General features: G+C 42.3%; 1 protein-coding gene and 2 long non-coding RNA genes across 3 annotated transcripts in view; 2 read left to right on the top strand and 1 right to left on the bottom strand.

Moving 5' to 3' along the window:
- The window catches only part of CSNK2A1 (casein kinase 2 alpha 1), a 53,763-nt gene extending 38,406 nt beyond the window's left edge, over positions 1 to 15,357 (top strand). Inside the window, exons 6-13 of the mRNA XM_003983674.6 lie at positions 1,156 to 1,215; positions 2,696 to 2,779; positions 7,004 to 7,114; positions 8,038 to 8,139; positions 9,772 to 9,872; positions 10,640 to 10,788; positions 11,878 to 11,964; positions 13,968 to 15,357. Of these exons, the coding sequence (XP_003983723.1) occupies positions 1,156 to 1,215; positions 2,696 to 2,779; positions 7,004 to 7,114; positions 8,038 to 8,139; positions 9,772 to 9,872; positions 10,640 to 10,788; positions 11,878 to 11,964; positions 13,968 to 14,083 (810 nt within the window). The 3' untranslated portion in view covers positions 14,084 to 15,357. The remainder of the gene's footprint in view (positions 1 to 1,155; positions 1,216 to 2,695; positions 2,780 to 7,003; positions 7,115 to 8,037; positions 8,140 to 9,771; positions 9,873 to 10,639; positions 10,789 to 11,877; positions 11,965 to 13,967) is intronic.
- A 1,267-nt stretch (positions 15,358 to 16,624) lies between these two features.
- On the bottom strand, positions 16,625 to 19,914 carry LOC123384337. Its single transcript, XR_006595270.1, has 2 exons — positions 18,374 to 19,914; positions 16,625 to 17,600 (listed from the first exon to the last, which is right to left on the bottom strand). It is a non-coding gene; the product is annotated as an uncharacterized LOC123384337 (long non-coding RNA).
- A 503-nt stretch (positions 19,915 to 20,417) lies between these two features.
- LOC123384338 lies at positions 20,418 to 22,639 on the top strand. Its single transcript, XR_006595271.1, has 2 exons — positions 20,418 to 21,072; positions 21,558 to 22,639. It is a non-coding gene; the product is annotated as an uncharacterized LOC123384338 (long non-coding RNA).
- Positions 22,640 to 25,305: the final 2,666 nt, after the last annotated feature.

Here is a 25,305-nt window from a genome sequence, read left to right as displayed (position 1 = left end):
GTATTTCACTCTTTTGTTTGTTTTGTGCTCTTTTTAATTACCAATACATTTACTTCTCACCACCTTTACCATTCATTTGACAGTTTCTACAGATGTCAAACCTAATAAAAGCCACAGCATGTGTTCAGTCAGGATCTGGCTGTAGGGCATTTCACGTTAAAACAACTGTATTCAAGAAGGAATACATTGTGTGTGTACAAGCAAGGACTGCTTATACCTTGGGATCCCTCAGAAATTCTGGGCTATAGATCTTAAAAAGGGGGTGGGTAGAGAAGCGTGGTACAAACTCTGGTATAATACAGACCTCTACAACAGATCTCTGACTTCCAGCCCATCTGGTAGCCTCCTTATTTCAAACAGTTCTCAATTCGAGTACAGCAGAGGAATGTGGGCACTCTCTTGGGTTACAAGCTGTAAAGGTACTTGACTTGCCTTTTCACAGTCCTGTAGTAAGAATGCTATGTATCAGTAAATGGGTGAATCCTGTGAACCCTTTGCTGGGAGGATGAAAAAAAGGAAAGTAAGTATTTTAGAAGCAGAATGATAACTTCAAGGAAAACCGTCAGGATATCACTAACAGCTGAATGATACATAGATTTAAAAAAAAAATCTGCAGCTTCTTGGAACCTGGAAAGGATACACAACAGTTCAGAGTTTACTTTCAACTTGGGATGGGAATAGTTCTGTCAAATTGACAGATTTGGCGGGAAGCCATCTTGCATACCAGCTGGTGACCCATAGTGCCTATATAACTCTATACATCAAAGGTGGGTTAGTTCCCTACTAAGGAAGGTGTGTATTTGCCAAAATGCCTTATATTGGAAGGTCTGGAGGTAAATGCAAAGCAGACTAAACTTCAAATGTATGGTATCAGTGCATGTTGCATATGTAAATTGGTACGTTCCCAACAGTGGGTTATAGCTTAAGCAATACAAGTTTAACTAAGTCTTCACTTTTGCATATAGAGTTAAATACCCAAAGTATCTCTTTTAAAAAGTAAGTTTCTGTTGGAGAAGTAGAGACTGATGAACAGACACATCCCGGAACTGTAGCAAACGAGCCAAGTCTTGGTTTGAATGACTACAAACAAAGATGAGAAATTGCCTTCCTATCAGCATTATTTCACGGCTTATATGTTGCATTTGTCTTTAACAGCAATTGTACCAGACGTTAACAGACTATGATATTCGATTTTACATGTATGAGATTCTGAAGGTAAGGGAACCTGGGATACTAAATATCTTTAGTTTGCTCTTCCTTTTGTTAAATGGTCCAGTTAACTGTGAAGAAGCCAGTGAATTAACTTTGGAAAGTATGTTGAAAGAAGGGACCTCTTCATGTAAGTGTTTAGTTAGTTAATAGCATCAGAACCCTGTGCTAATGTAAGCATTATGGAAGAGTCTAGTAGGAATGTAATTTAGAATGCTTTGGAAATGGTATTTGGAAGTGAGCTGGGGCCCCTTTAAAAAATACTTGTAATCTCCATCGTACTCCTATGAAAGTTACAATTAGATTGTCAAAACTCAACAAAAATAACTTCTGATATGCTGGCTTGTGGTATACTTTATTTTACTTAAAATTCTACAAGTAAAACAGTAAACTCCAACTCAGCCCTCAAAGGGTCATCGTCCTAAGGATTATGTAAATCTCTGCTCAAAGATTGCTGATTTAGAGTGGACTTTGATTTCTAACATGAGATCACCAATTGTCTTGCTCCTAGTAAGCATTAAGATCATCTCTATAGATGAGAAAATTGTGAAGAGGTGGCTAAAGATTCTTACTAAATGAGGGTTGCTATAAAGCCTGCATTTGAATTTTAGTAGTACCCTAAAGAGGCTGTCCCAACAGAGATATTTGATCTCTCCATTGGCTCCTGCAGTATTGTGACAAGTGTGACTTCACAAAGTTAAAGGATATACTTGTCTAGCCCTGGAAACCATAGGAACCGAAGTTGCCCTTCAGGAAGGACAAGAACTTAGCCAATGACATCAGCTGGCTTAAAGGCTGGGATTAGCAAACCCCAAAGGTTATGCTACTCAGTTCACCTTAGTTTGAGATTGGACATGGTTTTCAAATCGGATTTGATGTAATAAATCAGGTACAGGACAAACAATAAAATTTTTGGCTTTGTGGGCCATAGGTTCTTTCTCACACTATCCCTGTGGTAACACAAAAGCAGCTAGAGATGATACGTAAACAAATTGGTGTGGCTGTGTTCCAATAAAACATTCACGAAAAGAGGCAGCAGGCCGTATTTGGTCCATGGGCTGTGATTTGCCAGCCTCTGTTGTGTGCTCTTAGCTGCCAGAAGATTATCGTTCTTTGAATGAGATGTTTGTAGAACAGACCGGTTTTCTTGTTTTGAGGGGCCTGTGTTTCTGAAAATGATCCAGCCTTTGGGTAAGGGGGAGATACTGGAAGTGTTGCAATTGGTATATACTTTCGGTGTTTTTCAACAGAAAGGATGTTGAAACAACAGTGTAGGGACAGAACTTGAAGTTCAGAGGCTCTGAGTTTTCTTGACTATGGGATCTTGAGGAAGTCTCTGAAGAAGAGCTGTGGGAGTGATTGTCCTGTTCTTGACTCACAGGGGTTTTGTGAGGCTACAAGGAAACCTCTGGTGAAAAAAGTAGAAGACTTTAAGAAAGTCACTCTTAAGCAGGCTAACTTTCTTTCTTATCTGTTCCTCCTACAGGCCCTGGATTATTGTCACAGCATGGGAATTATGCACAGAGATGTGAAGCCCCATAATGTCATGATTGATCACGAGCACAGAAAGGTAAAGCGATAGACCAACAAGTCTTATTTATCAATATGATAGAGTTTAGGCACTTGATAAATGTTTGGTAAATGAATGAACTCATTAACAAATCATAATGTTGAAACCACTATCATATTCCTAAGAATACTATCAAGAAGGAAATAGATTTGGGGCGCCTGGCTGAGTCAGTAGGTGGAGCATGCAGTTCTTGATCTCAGGGTCGTGAGTTCAAACCCCATGTTGGGTGTAGAGATTACTTTTAAAAAAGGAGGGGGACACCTGGGTGGCTCAGTCGGTTAAGCGTCCAACTTTGGCTCAGGTCGTAATCTCATGGTTCATGGTTTTGGTCCTCTCATGGGGCTGTGTGCTGACAGCTCAGAGCCTGGAGCCTGCTTTGGATTCTGTGTCTCCCTCTCTCTCTGACCCTCCCCAGCTTGCACTCTGTCTTTCTATGTCTCAAAAAGAAATAAACATTAGAAAAACAACAACAACAGATTAGTGGGCAAAACATTAACTTTGGGCAGGGAAGCTGGCTTCTAGTTTCATTTATTAAATAATTAATCTCTTGGGAAACTCATTTACCTCCTTTTTCTTTTATAATGGGTATAATAATTGCTCTGCATGCCACTAGACTATTATGAGAGTTAAGTATACACGGCTGTGACATAGATAAAATATTCAGAAAATGCTGCTGCTTGTTAGCAAGTGTCATGAGGCCCCCGAACTTTACAAATGCTTTTAATGAGAGCTGCACTGACCACATGACTTTATAATCAGTTTCTTAAGGTGACCAAGCTCACCTTTTATAGGCAGTAATAGCTATCTGTTGTATACTTTGGGGACATAGTTGATTTATTCATTCAACTAATATTCATTTAGACTCACACTGTTTAATAAGTATTGTTTTAGAGGCTGGGGATATATGTGTGAGACAAATGGACAAAAAAATTCTTGTCCGTAGGGAGCTTGCATTTGCAGGAGGCTGGTGGGATAGAAAGTTAGTAGTGATGTTCCTGGAAGAGGGGCACCTGGGTGGCCCAGCTGGTGCTGACTTTGGCTCAGGTCATAATCTCACAGTTTAGTTCATGAGTTTGAGCCCTGCATCAGGCTCACTACTTGTCGGCGTAGAAACCACTTCGGATCCTCTGTTCCCTCTGATCCTCTCTCTGCCCCCCCCTGCTGATGGTCTCTGTGGTGATGTGGAAGAGAAATCATAAATAGGGAATCGTAAAGGGTGTTCGGGTTTTAAATATGGTTGTAAAAGAGAAGGTTTCATTGGGAAGGTGACACTTGAATGACATTTGGAGGGAACCAGCCATGTAATCTCAAAAACAAATGTGTCCCAGATAGAGGAAATGGCAGGTGCAAAGGCCCTGAGGCAAGAATGTGCCTGGCATGTTGGATAGGTAGAGCTAGATAGAATGAACAGGGGGGAGCGAAACAAAATGAGATCAAAGAGATAGAGAACCACATCATGTAAAACCTTAAAGATTGTTGTCAGGCCTTTTCTCTGAAGATGCAGAGCTTTTTTTGCAGGGTTTGAGCAGAGAGTTGACATGCTGTCACTTAAATTTTTAAAAATTCATTACACATCTTTTAGAACAATTAAAAATAGTGACAATACCACATGCTGGCAAGGATGCAGAGAAACTCCATCTCTAATGCACTGCCAGCAGGAACATGGAGTGGCCCGGCCGTTTTGGAAAATATCAGACTATTGTTTCTTAGTTTGTTGGTTTCTTTTTTTTTTTTTTTTTTTTCTTTTTAACATTTATTTTTGAAAGAGTGCAAGCAGGGGAGGGGCAGAGAGAGGGGGACAGAGGATCTGAAGCAGGCTCTGCACTGACAGCAACAAGCCTGATGTGGGTCTTGAACTCACAAACTGCGAGATCATGACCTGAGCCAAAGTCGGCCACTCAACCAACTGAGCCAGCCAGATGCCCCTACTTTGTTGGTTTCTTAAAAAGCTAAACGTATGCTTACCAAACAGTCCGGGAGTATGGCATTTATCCCAAAGAAACAAAAAACTTAGGTCCACCCAAAAACCTATATATGAACCTAGCTTTATTTGTAATAGCTCAAAATGGAGAAAAACCCAAATGTCCTTCAGTGGGTGAACGGGCAATTGAACTGTGGCATTATGTGGTAGTATTACTAAATAGTATTCTTCAGCATTAAAAAGGAAAGAACTAGGGGCTCCTGGGGCTGGCTTAGTTGGTGGAGCATGTGACTCTTGGGCTCAGGGTTGTAAGTTCAAGCCCCGTGTTAGTTGTAGAGATTATTTAAAAATAAAATCTTTTTTAAAAAAAGGAAAGAACTACTGGTAATGCACCAACTTGGTGAATCTCATCCTGAGTGAAAAAAAGCAGTCACAAAAAGTTACATTAATGGGTCCATTTTCAAAATGACAAAATTGGAGCTTGAAAACAGGGGTTGCACCAGGGGTTAGGAAGTGAGGGGAAGGGATAGCACAAGGGATGTATGTGGTGATTAAACAGGTCAGTGTCTTCTGGAAGTTACATGAACCTACGTGTGATAAAATTGCAAGAGCTACACACAAATGCTTGCATATCAAACTGAAAAATAAGATCTTCCTGAATCATAATCATTTTTAAATGAAAAGCTTTTGCTCTTTCAAAAGTAGAGAACAGAGGCGCAGGGCAAGAGTGAAAGCAAGGAGACCAGTTAGGAAAAGAGACTGTTCCAGGAAGTCAAACAAGAGATGGTGGTGGCAGTGGATGTGATGATCACGGTCAGAATATGGTAGAGCCATTTGTCAGATTTGCTGTGAGGTGTGAGGGAAACAAGAACCCAGGGTGAAAATTTTTGGCCTGGACGACAGGATGAATAGAATTACTGTTAACTGAGAGGGGAGAGGCTGTGGGTGAAGCGGGTTTTGCAGGGAGTGTTCAAGAGGTTTTGTTTGATATGTCTGTTGGGTGGCTAAAAGAGTCAGTTGGCAGGAGGCACAGGCTGGGGAGTCTAGGGGGAAAGGCTGAGGTGCTGTGTGTGAAGCCATAGACCAGAAATGGTCATCTGGAAGTACTTGTTGATTTAAAAAAAAAAAAAGTCAAGGAGAGCTCTGAGGCACTAATGTTAAGGGGTTAAAAAGAAAAAGCGTAAAAAGGTTATGCTTTCTTTTGTACTTTTTATTACGTTTCCACTCATTGCTGATACAAGGTAAACGCTGTACCTAGTTAACAGTGAACTTACATGGACAGGGCCAGAGTGATCAGGCATTACTCAGGCCCTACTGCTTATACTTGAGATCATGGTCATGCTTTGCACAGTGAGCAAATAAGGTTGCCTCTTGGGCTTGCGTACTGCTTTTTCCATTTTGAGGATACAGTTTGGTCAGAATTGTTTGTGTGGCTTTTCCCTTACTTCGTTCACTCAGCAGATATTTTTTATTTTTCTTTTGTGTACTGGGCATTATGTTGCATTCTAAAAATTGCAGAAATGAATTACACAGTCTCTTCCCTTAAGGAGCTTACAGTGCATATTGAAAAAGAAAGATAGAAAATGAATATACAGTAAAGAGTTGTAGGTTCTATTAAAGAAATATATTTGGGGTTCAGGGGACTAAAGGCATGGGTTAGTTCTACTTGGATAATTAGAAAAGACTTCATTGAAGGGCTAACTTAAATATCTCAAAAAATAGGGATATGTTCAGTAGGAGTCTAGGTTGGATAGCAGAAGACATTCTAGTCAGAAGAGCAGTTTGAGAAATTGTGCAGAAATGCAGAATAGATGGTGTTTTTTGGAAACTAGAAGTCTCACTGGAGCACAGGAACTAGATCATGGAGAACCCTGTATGCCAAGCTAAGAAGTTTGATTTTCATTCTAAATGCTGTAAATAGGTAGTCACTGGAAAGGTTTCAGTAGTGACATGGCTGGTATTTTTAAGAGTATTCTTTTTTCCCCCAATTTATTTATTTATTATTATTATTTAACGTTTATTTATTATTGAGAGACAGAGAGAGACAGAGCATGAGCATGGGAGGGCCAGAGAGAGGAGGAGACATAGAATCCGAAGCTGGCTCCAGGCTCTGAGCCGTCAGCACAGAGCCCAACATGGGGCTCAAACCCACCAACTGCGAGATTATGACCTGAGCCAAGTCGGACGCTTAACCGACTGAGCCACGCAGGCGCCCCTTTTAAGAGTATTCTGATGGCAGTGTGTGGGGTAGCATGAAAGATAAAATTGCTCATGATTTATTCTTCCCTTTTTTTAAATTTCAGCTACGACTAATAGACTGGGGTTTGGCTGAGTTTTACCATCCTGGCCAAGAATACAATGTCAGAGTTGCTTCCCGATACTTCAAAGGTCCTGAGCTACTTGTAGACTATCAGGTGAGAAGAGAAGGGCGGATAAAATTTCGGTCCTGTGTTTTGCACATAATTTGTAAGAATGTCGTTTTGTGCATTTGAGTAGGCCGTTTATGCACATACATGGCTGTCCCTTTTATGTGAATGTAAAACATGAATCACTTCAGTTCATCCATCATAACTTGTTCTTATTTTCATAACGTCAGGAGAATATGAATAGATCTGCATTTGATCCTAACTGAAGAGAAGGTACACCAGAGATACTTTTTGGAGTCAAATTGAGAATTGTAAGGTTTAACCAACCTTAAAATAAACTCAAAAATGTTCTCTTGTGATTTTCCTAAATTGTATTTTAAAGACCTTCCCCTTGACCAAAAAAGAACAAAAGCCCTCTTTCTCCTCACAGGAACAAAATCCTTGGGAGTACCTTTCATGCCCGCTCCTCGCAGGTGTTTTTATCAGACACATTGAGAGGTTCAAACTCTGTCCTAGAAATGGCTTTTCTGGGATCTTGAAGCTATAATGCAGAGCCCAAAACACGTTTTATGCATAAAAATATTCTTCACAACATTGTTTATAATGGTGATGAAAAACAAAACACTATCTAATTATAGGAGAAATTAAAGATTAAATTCTGGAACATTTATGCACTAAAATAATGCTACACATTAAAAGGTTTCCATGGCCTGTAACAGTTTGGGACCTTCTTAGGTAAGTGAAAAGAGTAGATTCCAAATAGTATACAGATTGTTTTGAAACGGGGGTGGGGAGGGTATATAGAAAAAAGACTGAAAAGAAATACATGAAGGTGTTAACTGGTTTTTGGACTTTTGGACTTTGGGTCAGTGGAGTGATATATATTTTTAATAGTAAAGAGCAGTATTTTCTTTTGAATTACAAGATATTTCATGTATGATAACTAATTTTTTTTTTTTACTTTAATGCAGATGTATGATTATAGTTTGGATATGTGGAGCTTGGGTTGTATGCTGGCAAGTATGATCTTCCGGAAGGAGCCATTTTTCCATGGACATGACAATTATGATCAGGTGATAATTTTGTTCCTATTAGGGAACTTACTGGTCTAACTTAATGATGGCTAGATCTGCCTACCCATTTAGAAACTACTACGGATCTTGCTAAAATACAGATGACCAGCCCCCACTTGAGACTTGTTAATTCAGAATCTCCAAGGGAGGGCCCTACAGTATTTTCAATTCATTGCTTATTCAGCCAAACTGACATTGATTTTCAGACTGGTGTTTTGGAAGCCTTTTGAAATCAGAGTTTTTCTCTTAGTCGTCTTAATTTGCAGTGCTTGCTTTATTGCAAAATAGACGTGTAAATTTTTTATTTTTTTATTTTTGTAAGTTTACTTATTTTGAGAGAGAGTGTGAGCAGGGGAGGGGCAGAGAGAGAGAGAGAAAATCCCAAGCGGCCTCCAGGCTATCAGCACAGAGCCCGACACAGGACTCGAACTCATAAGCCATGAGATTGTGACCTAAGCTGAAACCAAGAGTCAGATGCTTAACCAAATGAGCCACCCAGGTGCCCCTGAAAATTATTTTATAAAACATATACAATTAAAAGAATACTGGTTTAAGAAATAGAACATTACCTTAGAATCTCCTAGTGTAAGCTTTCATTAAAGAGTTGTTTCCCCCAACATGTTGGGAATATTTCCTCCAACGTGTTGGGTTTATATGTAGTGTTTCTGTGATCCTTTTGTCTCTTTATACGGATTAAGTTGATGTTTGTAGATGATGTTTTTTATACTAGCTTCACTTCCCCATAAAGAACAAGGGGCCATTTCTTTCAAAAGAACCTGGAATGATTCTAGGACATTGTGGAAGGTACTGTTGCCTTATTTGAGCACAATGACCATTTTTAATGAGTCAAAGAATACCACCTGAATTCAGTTAAAAATCAGTAACCCTATTCTCAGGACCATGCAGTCCAAGCAATACAGAAAAAAAGAATAGTCACTTCTCTCAAATAGTTCATACTCTATCCAGTAAGGGAACTGAACATATAAGGAAATAAGTTAGTCATAAATGTCAGAGTAGAATCATAGACCAGGTACAAAAGGCAGTTGTGGTGGGAGAGTGGTCTGAATGTACAAGAGCAGCTTCCCAGAAGAAGGGACATCTTCAGTTGGGCTGTGAGGCAGGACAGTGCTTGATCAAGGAGACATTTCAAGGGGAAGGAAGCAGGTTATAAGACCATTTGTTCGGGTGCCTGGGTGGCTGAGTCGTTAAGTGTCCGACTTCAGCTCGGGCCGTGGTCTCATGGTTCATGAGTTCAAGCCCCACATCGGGCTCTGTGCTAACAGCTCAGAGTCTGGAGCCTGCTTCGGATTCTGTGTCTCCCTCTGTCTCTGCTCCTACCCCGTTCACGCTCTGTGTCTCTCTATCCCTCAAAAATGAATAAACGTTAAAAAAAAAATTTTTTTTTTTTTTTTTTTTTTGCTTTTTTCCTGACACCTTCACATTGAGTGATAATTTAGGGAATTTTATATGGAAATCCATTCCTGCCATGCAAAGAAATTTGAAATATATTGTTAGAAGTTAGCATTCATGCCTGTAGTCATGGTGACCCCTTTCTGTTAATTCAGTTAAAGCCGGTTGATTTAATTATGTAATGTGTTTGTGGTGTGGGTTTTTGTGTCTCTTCAATCCTAGTTGGTGAGGATAGCCAAGGTTCTGGGGACAGAAGATTTATATGACTATATTGACAAATACAACATTGAATTAGATCCACGTTTCAATGATATCTTGGGCAGGTAAGTCCTAAAACAAAATAGTTACATTTTCTTTGCCAACACAGTTTTCTCTGCAAGTATGTCGGTGGTCTGGCCATGCAGGGTGCTGCATGAACGGGTCTGTTGTAAAAGGATTGCACCAAATGGCCTATTTCCCAGATTAACTTACCAGGAGTTTGAGTGTGGAGATTATGGTTACAGATTCCTGTCAAGTGAATGAAATGTTTAGAGTCAAAAACCAAAATCTCTTGATTTAACTTGTTTCTCCAAATGACAAAAACCCTCTCTAAGGGAGAAATAGGAAAAGGAAATGCATACTTCAAGACTGATTTGCAAACCGTGAACGCTGACAATAGGAATTAGACACAATACGAATCGATTAGCCACTTAACTGGAGGAGGTGGACTTGCCTGATGAAAAAAGGCTTCTGCTGGCCAAGTGGCAGAGATGCCAGGAATTGCTGTGGGGGTGGGAAAGAGGCCTGGTGACCCAGCCACCTGACCTCTTTGCTACACAGGACAGGAGCCCTTAATCCTATCAAGTAACCTGAATTATGTTTTGTAGAATCGTGAGGACCCAGATTTCTCTTTTCTACAACACTGCTATTTCCAGTCTCTCCAATTAGCTTTGTTGTCTCCCTAGTGGCAGAGGGTACATGACCTACTCTCTTGAGTTCTGATCTCTCTTTGCTATTGGCTGGGCTCCTAGCCACTAAAGAAAATGTAGGAGTGAAATGTTGGGCTTCTGTGCCCCTCGGTCTATTTCTCATTCCCACTTTGGCTCTACAGACACTCCCGTAAGCGATGGGAACGCTTTGTCCACAGTGAAAACCAGCACCTTGTCAGCCCCGAGGCCTTGGATTTCTTGGACAAGCTGCTGCGATATGACCACCAGTCACGGCTTACCGCAAGAGAGGCCATGGAGCACCCCTATTTCTGTGAGTCTAACTGTCCAGTCCACAGAGCCTGTGCAGGCCCACCCAGGAGACTGTACAAGGCAGGGGAGAATACATGTTGTGAAGAAAGCTCTGGGCCCAACAATTGAAATCCCAGCTGCCTTTAGCTTGCCTTCAAGTTACTTGACTCACGGTGAACCTTGGTTTCTTCAGATGGGGGACAGTAATGGCAACAGTCTTGCAGAATTGTTGGGAGGACTGTGGTTGTTTCACAGGCTACTTGACCCGTGATCACTCCTAAACAAACTGCTTTACTTCCTGTGTGGGAGATGTTTCTCAGTGGCTAGTCTGGAGTAGTTGGATTAGAACGGCAGCCTTTTATCTGGCCTTGTCTGGCACTCGTTCACTGGAGAGAGTCAAGGAGGTTTGAGTATCTTATTGTATGAACATCTTGACCTGGGTTTGTGAGCATAGCTAACTGTGCTGTTCTGAATGTAAATGCCACTTAGTCCCACCCCATCCTCACTGTGACATTAGCCTTAACGTTGGATCACTCCTTGGGGATTGGTGGGATGGTTTTATAGTGAACTGATTATAATCTTGCCCACTCTTCTGTGCCTGACGCAAATGGACGGGCTGATTGAGGTGGAGAGTGAGGTCTGTGGTAATAGCATCAACCTGCACAAACCTGTAGCTTTTGCCCATTTGGCACCATGCTTGACCAGCTGAGCTGCGGACTGAAATAAAAGCAATTTACTCTGATAAAATATTACTGTCTTGGCCAGGTTAGATTGTATTGTCTCATTAAAACCTAACAAGATCCAAAAAAAAAACCAAAACAAAACAAAACTAACAGGATCATTTTGTTTTAAATTAGCTTTTCTATGGATAATGACCACATCTTCCTTCCATTTGGTTTAAGAGTTGGCCTTTACCACAGTTTGATAGGAAAGATAATCCTATTTCATGTTAGTTGTTTAATTCATGGTGAAGGTTCTTGCCACTTTATGTTCTTCTGGGAATAACATAGACTATAAATAAAATACATACAGAGAATGAGGATGGCTGCTTTAAGGCCCCAGACCATTACCTTCAAGTGTAACAGAACTTAACCCTTTTTGTTTTCTCTAGATACTGTTGTGAAGGACCAGGCTCGAATGGGCTCATCTAGCATGCCGGGGGGCAGTACGCCTGTCAGCAGCGCCAATATGATGTCAGGTCAGTTCTCTGCTAACTTTCTTGGTGGGGGGGGGGGGGGGGGGAGTAGAAATCAGTTATTTTTAGTTTTGCTCCCTCTTTGTGGCCTGATTTCTTATGGCCCTTCTCTTTTCTATAATGTTTATCTTCTTCTTGACAGTACTGACCTGTGTGGTCTCCTCACCAGGCTTCCAAATGCTTTTTTGACACCTGGTTATGTTAGTGACACTGCCTTGAGTAGGGTATCAACAGTCGCTTCTAGGCCAGAGTCCCAAAAATTTCTCACGGAGAGGCTTGAAAGTCCCAGTAAACTATGAAAAGTAAAAGGAGATCTTTGTCTCACAGTTTAGAGTGACAGTAGTTGCATGATTCCCAGAAACAAGATTAAGAAACTGAGGGTGGGGGTAAAGGTGTATAGATCTGTATGTGTACAAGGATGCTTCTCCAGTTTTCTCCCAGAGCATCTGTCATGTGCCTAGCAAATTGTAAAGGTTTGTATGAAATGATTTTTCATTATTGTTGAGTCTTCTTGATTGAAAGCAAGTTTGTGTGTAGAATACACACTTTTGTAAAAGAAACAATAGACTTATCCCCTGAGAATTCGACATGTAGGTAACATCCATATGGGTGTACTTGTAGTCAGGACATTTAGTCAGACACCCTCAAAGAACTGTTGTCACAATTCTTTTTTAAAAGAACTAGCTACCTTTTAGAACTCAAGGTATCTTGAGGTATCCTCAAGGTATCTTGCCTATGGGCAAAATGATACATATCCAAATCCAAGGCTGCTGATTGTAGCCTTATTTGTAAGAGCAAAACATTCCAGCTTTCAGTAGGGAACTGAAATGGGGGGATAAGGGGAATAAAATGAATTATGGGATATCCATTCAGTGGAAAGCTAAATGGCCAGAGAAAAGAATAAATGTTTCATGTTCTTTTTTACCTCTAATTCCAAAATAGTCATGTGGAATAAAAACAAGATTCAGCACCATGTCCAAGGCCAGGAGTGGCAAGAATACATAATCACATTTTTATATGTGATTTTTATATGCACATTCTTACATAATTATATTCATATATATGCATAAAATATTTCTGGAAGGATACACCCCAAAAATGGTACCATAAGTTGGCCAAGCAAAAGGGTAAGAGAAATTTTTCACTGCATACTCTTCTGCACTTTTGGTATTTTGAACCATGAGAATTTATTACCCATTCTAGAAGTGTATATGTAACAATTTGAAAATTAACTGGATGGTTGAGGAAGGCAATCTAACTGGTAATTCTGGTCATTAGATGAGTAGAAGAAACCAAATAAATTCTAAAACACCATTTTAGCATTTCCCCACCGAAAATGACTTTTGGTAATTTGGAAAGCTGCCAGCTAACTAGGCGTCATGATGTAAGAACACGTGAGCTTTGGCTCTAGCCTCGCGCTGTTCAGTAGAGCCGAGACTAGCCACATGTGGCTATTTAGATTAGTTAAAATTGAATACAGTTTAAAACACAGCTCCTTAGTTGCACTAGCCAGATTGCAAGTTCTCATTAGCCACTTGTGGCTAGCGACTACCATATTCACGGATATTACAGGGCAGAAAGTTTGGTTGGAAAGTGCTGCCCTGGAGACAGGCCTCAGTTTTCAATTCAAGGATAGTTGCTACTTACCAGCTGTGTACTTTGTACAAACTGCTTAAACTCCCCCAGCTTAGATTTCTTTACCTGTCTCTTCAATTGACTTAGAAATTAATTGTAACTTGAAATTAGATTTAGTTTGTAAAAATCTGGCTGTGTAGAGGCCTTCAGAAAAAAAAAGAATTACTGGGGCGCTTGGCTGGCTCGGTCAGAAGAACATGTGACTCTTGATCTCCGGGTCATAAGTTCAAGCCTCATGTTGGGTGTAGAGATTACTTAAAAAAGGGAAAAAGAGAATAACTGTTGTCACTCTTGAAACAGGTACTGTGAAAAACCGGTGACTAAGATTTCCATGGTTGGTGTCTGGCTCATTGTTAGCTGTTTTCTTTTAGGGATTTCTTCAGTGCCAACCCCTTCACCCCTTGGACCTCTGGCAGGCTCACCAGTGATTGCTGCTGCCAACCCCCTTGGGATGCCTGTTCCAGCTGCCGCTGGCGCTCAGCAGTAACGGCCCCTTCTGTCTCCTGATGCCTAAGCAGAGGTGGGGGAGTCGACGCTCTCCTTGATGCAGCTTGCGCCTGGCGGGGAGGGGTGAAATACTTCAGAAGCACCGTGTCTGAACCGTTGCTTGTGGATTTATAGTAGTTCAGTCATAAAAAAAAAAAAATTATAATAGGCTGATTTTCTTTTTTTTTCCTTTTTTTTTTCCTTTTCTTTTTTTTTTTAACTCGAACTTTTCATAACTCAGGGGATTCCCTGAAAAATTACCTGCAGGTGGAATATTTCACGGACAAAATTTTTCCCCCCTTTTAAATTTAATTTCTCATCACTAAAGAACAAAGATGAACCAGCCTCAATCCCGGCTGCTGCATTTGGGTGGAGATCTCTTCCCATGTCCATCATTGCTCCCCCACCATCCCACACTTTGGGGGATTTATATCTCATGCTCTTCTCCAGAGATTATAAAAATGTAGCTTCTTCAAGGGAGGTGGGAAGGAAGAAGGAAGGGAGGACCCAACCTACAAGAGCGTTGTGCTGCTGGTCACTTTTATCACTTTACTCCAAGTGCTTCAGTGGGGTTGTCATGGTGAATCTAGTGGAAATATGTCTTAGTTTCACTGAGATGCTGAATATCACCTACCCAAAGTGCAGACAGGTCCTGAAAACTTCAACCTGAATCATGTCTTATTAACCGAGCCCTAAATCCAACTCACTTAGACTTCTAGTTTCAGTTTAGTTTAAAATGTTAATACCTTCCCTCCCAGTCTCCTTACCTTGGTCCTCTCCGCCTTCATCTCCCCACATGCTCTGTAGCTGGTGGGAGGGGGAGGCAAAATCTTTTCCAGTTTTCTTTGACTTGGCCATTTTGAATTCAGTTAGTTACTGGGCTTAACTTATTGCTTTTTGCAAAAGAAACAAACATTGTCTATATAGGTTTCATGCTAGCAACTCTTTCAGAGCTAATGGAAGATGTGGCCACACGGAGTTTCATTTTAAGCTTCCTGCCTTCTTTTCTTCCTTTCTTCCCCTTCCTTCACATGGCCATCCAGTGAGAAGACCTGCCCCTCAGTCTTGTAAATGTATCTGAGAGGTAGGAGCAGAGCCACTATCTCCAGTGAAACTGAAATGGTAGACCTGTAATTGTGGGAAAACTATAAACTCTCTTGTTACAGCCCTGCCACCCCTTGCTGTGTGTATATATATAATACTTTGTCCTTCACATGTGAAAGATCCAGTGTTGGAATTCTTTGGTGTAAATAAACGTTTGGTTTTATTTATCAAGGTTAGATTTAAGTTCCCTGTGTAAAGGTCTCGCTGGGTGGGTGTCTCACGTTCACATCTGAGGGGCCTGCAGCCCTGTACCGTGGAGGCTTCCCAAGGCCCCCATTTTTATACACCCCTCATTGGACCCATGGTACCGGGCAGGGCAGAGAGGCCTTAAAAAAGCACCACAAGCCAAAGCGTCTCTGGGGATTAAGGATCCTTTGCCATAAAACTCATTTTGTGTCTCAGCAGTGCAGGGATTGGGGATGGAAAAGTCGCCAGTTTTTGTGTGTTTGTGTGTGTGTAAAGTGGATTTTCCACTGTAATCCAACCACCTAAGTTTATCAGGTGCTTCACTGAGGAAGCCTAGTTTTTTAAGCACAATAGCAAAACCATCAGCTCTGTATTTTCTCCTATTCTTTCATTACAGTAGCTGCTTGTGGGAACTAGGAAAAATTCTTCCAACGTATTTTAAGGCCTAAAGTCTTAGTTCCCCTTTCTCCTACCTTTATAGATCATAAGCCTTTCTCGCCTGGGCGCCATAGACAAACATAATTGTTTCAGGAGTTGAATTTAATGAACTTATCTAACTTTATAACCCATCTTGGCTCTAGTAACTTTATCAAGGTGGTGGCTTTCGTGAATATAATGGTAAACTTTAGAGGAAGCTAAAGCCTCCTTTTATAATGCTTCTCGACCATAGGGAAAACATTCTGACAGTGTGGCAGGGTGATTTTCTTTCTTGTGGCCACTTACAGTGGATATTTATTGTTCTTGACCCTTTTATGCCCTAGAATGCTGTGGGGGTTACCATGTGGAATTTGTGCAGAAGCTAAAAGCACCGGATGTGCCAGAGATGCAATTTGTGATTACGTTTGCACTGGATTGTGATTTGAACAGGACACTTACGACTAATGAATTCTTTCTTTTGAGGTGGGGAGGAGGGTTGTAAATCGAGACTTCACAGCCCACCCTTGTAGCTCAGAGAATCTAGTTGTGGCTGAGGCTGATGTGGGGAGCTGCAGACAGCTGGACCTCCTAACACGCATCAGGCCTCGCAAGAGACGGAAGGTGAATGCAGAGGACTCTGAAATGCCACCCAAGAGCCTTTTAAAATAAATAGAAGTTTTTAAAATGCTACTTAAGGAGTCACTGCAGAAGCATGAAAAAAAAGAAGACCCAGTTGGGCGGGTGGGTGGGGGGCAAGGGTTTACAGAGTAACAACTTCTGTGTTGTTGTAAATTACCTCATCTGTATACCTTGTACTGGGACACTTTATTTCTCAGCGCTGCCTGTGTCTGCAGTGACTAGATGGCAGGAAACGCAATGCCAGTATAAGACAGTTGTGTTGGCAATTACTCTGAAAGGTTTTTTAAGTAATTTTTAACTTTGTTTGAAGTGCCCCCCTCTTTTTTTTTTTTTTTTTTTTAAGTTTGAAGTCAGAAGCTCCCCCTCGTCCCTTTGATTTATTGGTTGTAATTGTATTGTAATTGGTATAACTAAAACATAACTGTGCTGGGAAGAAGTTGTGCCATGAAGGTCTTTAATTTTTTTTTTAAATAAAAACATTTAAACATGAAATGTCCCTGCAGCCTGAGCAATATGCTTCTCAAAAACCGACACCGTCTGTGTTAGATGGCTTAGGTCTCGTGTGTTTTGAATTTAATGCTGGGTTGATGGAGATGTGAAATGGGATGGATTAAGATTGGTTGAGGAGCACTGAAGTCTGGAAGTTTTTGACATCAAGATTCAGTAAAGAGGGCGTGATGTTGTTGCTAAACAGGACTGGTTTCATTCTTGCCCTTGTCACATACTTGGCCACTTGGCAAGTTACTTAACTTCTGAATCTGTTTCATCATCTATGAAATGGGGCCACTGCTGCCTTGGGATTGAATGAGAGTAAATGTCAAGTATCTGGCACCTGTTACGCCCTTGATAAACCTAGTTTCCCTGGCCCCCTGGTATGGAGGATTGGTCCTTGGTCCTGACTTTGCAGGTGATTCACAGTACTGTCCATCCTTGGGACCTCCTGGGACCTCGGTGTGTTCAGTCAGGGTGAGGTTGGGTGAGGTGTCTTCAGAGTTCCTTTTCAGCTCTAACACTGATTTTAGAAGGTTTGAGTGATGTTTTAAATAAAAAGGTCCATGGAGACAGCTTGTTCATTAGCAGAAAAGATCGGTGTTGAGTGAATGGCAGTAAGCCCTGTGGAAGGTCGGCCTTGGAGATACCTTAGCCCTGGAGGCAACTTGCAGTCTTGGGGCCTGGAATGAAAATGTTTCTGGTGAGCTTACAGGAACATATTTGGCAGCTTAAGCAGAAACTACTCAAAGGGCTGGTAAAAGAGGTGAAATTTACTTGACTTGCTTACCACTGCCCAATGAGTAAATTCTGTAAGATTACATATTTGAATTGCCACTCGATCTTTCTCGTTTAACCACAACTTGAAAAAATTGAAATCAGAGGAGGTGCTGTTATCCCAAACTTCTAGTTTCCTTTAAATGTTCACTGCATACTATTTTATGACATCCACATGTCATTAATATTGGGCGTTGAAACGTGTGGTTTAGGTGAAAGGAACTATTGTGTAATACCTTGTATCTGAAATGTCTAACTTTCATGAACTTTATTTTATTTCCCTGAACTTCATTTCATGAATTTATTTCCATTTTATACAGGAGACAGGAAGACTAAATTGCTGGAGTGGGCCCGTTAGAGACAGAGCAATCTAGTTTTTAAAATTGTCTTCAGAGTATGGCTAATTACCATAGTCCTAAAATAGTTGAGAAAACTGGAGATTGGTTGACAGACTGGGGGATTTTAATTTCCTCTCAGTCTTTAAATTTCATCTCGCCTCACCTGTTGTCAAGTGTGGTTATAATTAGAACTGACCGTTGGACATCTCTTGGAAAAATCTGGCTGTTCACCACTGCCTGCAGATTCCCACCAGCAGATTCTCTCCCAAGATTAGGGTTGGGTTGGGTGATTGTGCAGTCACCAGTCCTTGCCTACCCCCCTGCTGGTAATCCCCTCCTACCTTGTGCCGAAGCGATAGGGACTGTGGCTGATGGTCCCCGGTGACATGCTTGTTAGAGAGACTGTCTCCCCGGGGCCTTTTCCTGCTTAAGGAAAAAGTTAGTAACCAGAAGACTTTGAAGTAAAGAAGTCCCCGGTTCCCTCCTCAAAAAACACGTGTCTAAAAACCTTGATCTGAGCAGATGTTCCACCCTATCTCAAGTGCCCTCAGCCTGCTTCCCCCACTGCCGTAACTATCCCCTTGCCCTTCTGCCTGGTTACACCTGAACGTTGATTGTATTGTTGTCTCTCTCGGCCTACACGTAAACTCCCGCTGACCTTGTAGGTCTTACTAACCTGTGCATCCTCATAAAAACTTTTCAGAAAGTATGCCAATATCCCTGAGGATTGAAGAGGATTGAATAGAGTAGCACAAGGGAAATGCTTAGCGCCATACCAGGCTCATAATAGATGCTCAGTAAATGGTAATTCCATCCTCGGCTCCCACTTCCACCTTCCCACACGCACGCACACATTCCACCACACGTGTGTGCACGCGCACACGCAGTAAGTAATGAAAGTACTGCTGCATAAAGGGCATCTCAGATCAGAAGAATCTGGCTCTTAAGTTTGCAGCTGTAATTATAAGCCACAGGCCAGACTGAACTAACGTGACAAGAAAATGTTTATTTAATGAGGCCTTGGTGAAGTCGTAAGTGGCTGAAGACTAAGCAGTGATCCTTACCAATTTAGTAGACTTGGGTGCTACGAGAGTCCTGCTTTCCACCATTGTATATAGTAATAGGAAATTCAGGCTGTTCTCTGGGTAAAATAGATGTATAGAGGGTGTCACAAGATAGTCTGGTTCTGGAATCAATCTTCACGTATTCAAGTACTTTCTAGATTTTATACCTTACTATGATGCTGTGCTAAATGTCAGAGACATAACCTAGTAGAACTTAAGTGTCCTGGTTCTAAACAGAGTTCTGTCTGGGTGTATGGTTTGGGGTCAGTTAGTTAATCTCGCTGCATCTTCACAAGTGATTTAAATTACCGTATAACACTTTGGACCTGTGCCAGTTGCAAAGAAGCTATAACACACCCGTGAGCCTACTGTTCAGGTTAGGTCTGCATTACCAATACAGATGAAGCCCCCTTTGCCCTTTATTTCCTGATCGTATCCTCTCTTCCCCTCTGCCCCAGAAGTCCTAACGTTTTCTGCGTCTGTAAAATTGAGGTCTAAATACCTGCTTCATAGGGTGGTGGTTCAGACTCAACAGTCAGTGCTTGGAAAGTGCCTGGCACACGCTGCAGGCGGACTCCATGCTCCTTTCCACTCTGAATTGTACAGTTGTGCAGATTCATATGCAGAAAGACAATGTCACATGTATAGGGAGGCCATAGATTTGTGCATTCATCCCTACAGTTTCACAGTAGATGATTGTAAAGTGTCTTCTTTAAGGAAAAAAAAAAAAAAAAAAAATCCAGGGCGCCTGGGTGGCTCAGTCGGTTAAGTGTCAGACTTCAGCTCAGGTCGTGATCTCATGGCTTGTGGGTTCGGGCCCCACGTCGGGCTCTGTGCTGACAGCTCAGAGCCTGGAGCCTGCTTCGGATTCTGTGTCTCCCTCTCTCTCTACCCCTCCCCTGTTCATGCTCACTCGCTCGCTCTCTCAAAATAAAATAAACATTAAAAAAAAAATCCATGCATTAAATGTGACAGATTTTTAACAATGTAAGTCGTTTCTAATTAGCATGTAGGCCAGCATTACCTTGTCTGCGCCCACCCCATCTCACTCATTTCCCTCTAAGACTATCATTCTGTCGTCTTTGAATTTTTAATTAATCTTCTGAAAGCTAAATAATCTTGCAGTATAGCAAATTTCAGTGTGGATTTGCCTCCCTGTGGCCATGATGATCACCAGGGATTCTTCGTGGTCTCGCTATACTGTCTCCAGATGGGAGTTTATAAAATGGCCAATCCATTTCTTGGAGAAGTTCCTGAGGGGATTGGGTATTTCTGAGTCAACTTCATTCTTGCATCACCCGCTTTGACGGAGTTTTCTTGCCTTCTCTAATGAGAAGAAGGAAAAGCAGCAGCAGCTGGTAAATGATTTCCTGGTCTCCCCCTGTGAGTCAGTCTCAGCTACAGATTTGTAGTCGTCCCCAGAAAGGGAGGACCTTGCTTCTCTCTGTATGAACAGTTCTGGGACCCCCACGGTGAATTTCCTACGAAGAAGCTCACATACCCACAGCTCTCCACACTCTGATAAATACTTTCTTCTGTTCCCTGCTCACCCACTCAGCTCCGTCCCCCTCAGCCCAGTGTCCTTTATACATTCACCTGATTGACTGGTCTTTCCAGACGTCATGTGTTTGTATGAGAGGCCCTTCAGCCAACATTAGTTGGTGTTCATGAACCTGGCCCTGTGCTAAACAGTGGAGATTGAAAGAGATGAGACATAAGCCCAAGGGGAAATGTGTTCTTGTCAAACAGAAAAGTGGGAAACAAAACTGTGCAAATGGGGCACCTGTACTCAAAAGAAAATGTTTCCAGGAAAAATCACATTGCCAATCAACACAGCAGACCCAGCTAACTGCCTCTTGTTCTGAATACATGAAGATGCTGACTAAAATAACACTGTACTTTCAAGTACATAGCCAATTTCAAAGAAAGAAATGGAAATTCCCAGGTGGCAGAAGGGAAGACCATTCATTCTGAAGGTAAGTGGATATTGGAAGTCACAGTGACCCCCAAGACCCCAGGCATGGAGACAGATGGCTAGGGGGTAGGGTTTGAATGCCCCGAGGGAGCTAGGAGACAGCCTCAGGGCCTTTCAAGGTAGAAACTGAAACAGACTGCCCCTAAGAAAAAGATTGGAAGAAAATAAAATACTAGCTGGAGTCGCCTCTGGGAGGTGAGGTTAAGATAAATGTCACAAAAACTCAATCTGCAGAAAGGAGGCCTTCCCAGAGGTAGGGCTGCTGGAGCTGGTTAGGAAAGCGGCTCAGCCTGAGCAAGTTTGAGCTACCACGGCCTGCACCTGGGATCAGACCCCATGTCTCCCGGCCCAGTTCTTCCCGGACTGCCTTTCCATAGCTGCCCTGCCAAGAATGTCTGTCCAGGTTTCTAACCAGTCATGATAAACTTTTTCTTTCTCTCTTTTGCTCTCTGTTCCTTTCGCCAAAAACACTAACTCTTCACACAGATCTCTAGGTCAACTGTAACTATAGTTCAGCTGATCTAAACTGGATTCAGCCAAACAGCTCTGCTTCAGGTTAAGGCTGGGCCGGGCTCCTGTGTTTCTGGACTCTGGTTTGCTCCATGTGGTTCCTTTTGGGACCCATGCCGAAGCTACCCAGGGTATGCTCTTCTCACGGTGGGTTGTTGGAGCACAAGAGGCCAAATGAATTCATACAAGCAAGGAAATACTTGAAGAAATAAAGGTTGGGAATTTTCCAGTACTAAGGACAGACGCCAAGCCACAGATCCAAGAAGTTCAGAGAACACCAAACAAATCTATGCACACACTAAGCATTTCAAAAATGCTAAAACAAAGAATCTTAGAGGCCAGCCCAGAGGGAAAATAACTTATGATATACCGGGGAAGCCAAAAATTACCAAATGATGCAAGACAGAAGACAATGGAGTGACCAGTGCTGAAAGAAGAAAACCTATCAGCCCAGAGTCCCACACCCAGTGAAAATATCCTTGAAAATAAAGGACAAATAAAGCCTTTTCTAACTAAAAAAGAACTGGAGGAATACATTGCCAGAAGATCTGTTTCTACAAGAAATATTGAAGTTCTTCAGGCAGAAGGAATATGAAACCAGACAGAAATGTGAGCGAGCCTCCCATGAAATACAGAGTGCCGGAAATGGAATAAATGAAAGCAAAATTTCAAAATTTTGAATTGCCTTAAGTCTAAAGAGGTCAGCAAGCCTAAAAAGGAGCAGGTAAATATGTTAGGTTTTGCGTGTCCTCTTGCAAGCACTCTAACGCTGTGGCATGAAATGAGTCTTAGACAATAGGTAGATGTGCAAGGCTGTGTTTCAATAAAACTGTGGACTCTGAGATTTGAGTTTCATGTAATGTTTATGTGCTACAAGTTAATTCTTTTGACTTTTCCCCCCAAATCATTTAAAATTGTTTTAAAGCCATTCTTGGCTCATGAGCCACCCTTTAGAATGTGTATTTATAGCATATGTAAAAATAAAAAATATGTATACATGAATGGTGGTATATCTGTACAATGAAATACTGAGCAATAAAAGGAATAACCTCATCCAATAACATGGGTTGGTTTTGAAATACTCTGAGTGAAAGCCAGACAAAAGTATGTACTGTTTGAGTTCATCCATGTAAAATTCTAGAAAATGCAAACTAATCTCTAGCGACAGAATGTAGTTAAGTAGTTCTCTGCAAGTGCAGGGTGGGGGGCCAGGGGTGGGAGAAGGGGAAGAGAAGGAAGGGATTTAAAGTAGTAAAGAACAGGAGCACCTGGGTGGCTCAGTCAGTGGAGCGTCCGACTTCGGCTCCGGTCATGATCTCGCGGTGAGTTCGAGCCCCGCGTCGGGCTCTGTGCTAACAGCTGGGAGCCTGGAGCCTGCTTCGGATTCTGTGTCCCCCTCTCTCTCTGCCCCTCCCCTCCTTGCACTCCGTCTCTGTCTTTCGAAAATAAATAAACATAATTTTTTTTTTTTTTTTTTTTTAAGGAATAGGGGCGCCTGGTGGCTCAGTCGGTTAAGCGGCCGACTTCAGCTCAGGTCATGATCTCACGGCCCCAAGTGGGGTTTGGGCCCCACGTCGGGCTCTGTGCTGACAGGTCAGAGCCTGGAGCCCGCTTCGGATTCTGTGTCTCCCTCTCTCTCTCTCTGCCCCTCCCCCACTCGTGCTCAGTCGCACGCTCTCTCTCTCTCTCTCTCTCAAAAATAAACATTAGAAAAAAATTTTTTAGTAATAAAGAATAAAGTATATGACCACAGCATGAAGAACAGAAGGGAAGAAATGGGAATCCACTTTTTTAAGGCCTTATACTGTACACGAAGCAGGATATCCTTTGAAGGCAAACTGGTTAAAGAGGTGTGTTGTAAATCCGAGGTCAATCACTAAAATTGGTCTCTCCATCTCTTTCCCACTCTCAGCCCCAGAGTTTGGTACAGGGTTCCACCCTGGCTTAGTGGTGGAGCAGGAGACTCAGGCCTAACCAATCAGCACGTAGAGGCCACAGTGACTGGTCCAGGCCCAGGCAGGTGGCAGCACCAATGACACATGTTCTGGCTGTTCTCGGGAATTCTGGGACAAAGACAAATCCACTGTTATTTCACAGAGTCAGACGTAGAAGTACGTGAGACCCTGCCAGAGGCACTGCCAGAGCCCTGTTGTGACCCAAGACCTGTAGGCGAGTGCAGTCAACAGGAAGGCGCGAGCAGCTGAGAGATGGAGAGAGGACACAGAAGGGCAAGAACCTTTCAGTTCTGTGAGCCAGTAAGGCTTTTGGCCTGAGTTTGTTTGGGCTGCGATTTTCAGTCGCTTGCTGTGTAACAAAGTACCACAAATGTATTCTCTTTCCCACGGCTCCGGCATCCGAGTGTGGGTTAGCTGGGTCCTTTGCCCTGGGTCTCACCAGTCTAAAATCAAGCTGTCCACCAAGTCTCTGATCTCAAATGAGGTTCAGGGTCCTCTTCAAGCTTACTGTTGGCCAAATTCAGTTCCTTGTGGTGTAGAATGGAGCCCCTCCCTACCTAGAGGCTGCTCGCCTCCCTGCCATGTGTCCCTCTCCGCAGCATGGAAGTTTACGTCTTCAAGGTGAACAAGAGAATGTCTCTGCTGCTTTGACTTTCTCCTGCAGGAAGGCCTGCACCTTCTTTTGAAGGACTTCTCTGATGAAGTCCACCCAGGCCAATTTCCCTTGTGACTACTTCAGAGTCAACTGATTTGGAACCTTCATCATGTCTGCGTAATCCCTTTACCTTTGCCGTGTAACATTATGTATTCATGGGAGAAAAACCCATCATATCCACAAGTCCTGCCCACACTCAAAGGGAAGGGATTATTCAGCCACGTACACCATGGAGTGGGAATCTTGGGGACCACTTTAGAATTCTGCATACCACAGACACCTGATGCCCTTGTGCCTTACACTCAGTCATGAATCTGTTTCTGGAATTTTCCATGTTCTACTAGACTTCAAGGTTGTTTCCTGTCTGACCTCTTTTCACTTGGCTTTACAATTACCTGGTTACTTGTCTCTCTTCCCCATCAGAAGCTAAAAAACCGAATGAATATTCGTCATTCTACATCCCAGCTCACAACCTGGCTCCATAAACATTTGTTGTATGGATAAGTGGAGGTGACTCTTACGCTGGGGATGAGGATTAATCTAGATGGCTTTAAGGACCACATTGATTGTGAAAATTCTTTAATCCCACCCTGCTGACTGCATCCAGTCCAAACTCAAGTATGGTTTAAGAGGTCCTACCGACTTGCCCCATGCACACTTCTCTGCCCTCACCACGGTCAAAGTCCACTTCCCTATCATACTATGCTGTAGGAAAGAACATGAAACCGCTTCATTTCTAGGCTATGGTTTGCTTAGTTGTTTCCTTAGCCTAGAACGCTCTTCCCTACGTCAACTGACTTAATCCTGCTGTTCATCATCTAAATAAACAGAAATCACCACCCCAGGAAATTTTTCTTCATCACCCTCTCCTGTCTCTGTGTGTGGCTGATGCCCCTCCCTGGGCTTCTGTAACCCTCTAAGCTTCTTTCCCCCTTTCCTAGAACTTGTTATCTCTTGTAAGTTGAGTCCACCTCCCCTACCAACTTGAGCTGTCCTGGAGAGCAGAGAACAAAGCTTCGTTATTTGGGGTCCCAACACTGGCCTGGTCTGGGTAAGGACCACGAATAGCTGTTGGACAAAGAAATGCGTTCCATCTCTATTTTGTGATTTAGGA

The sequence above is a fragment of the Felis catus genome, chromosome A3 (assembly GCF_018350175.1).
Source record: "Felis catus isolate Fca126 chromosome A3, F.catus_Fca126_mat1.0, whole genome shotgun sequence".
Lineage (NCBI taxonomy): Eukaryota > Metazoa > Chordata > Mammalia > Carnivora > Felidae > Felis > Felis catus.
The sequence above is the reverse complement of the archived record's forward strand: the minus strand, read 5'-3'. Positions and strand labels throughout refer to the sequence as shown.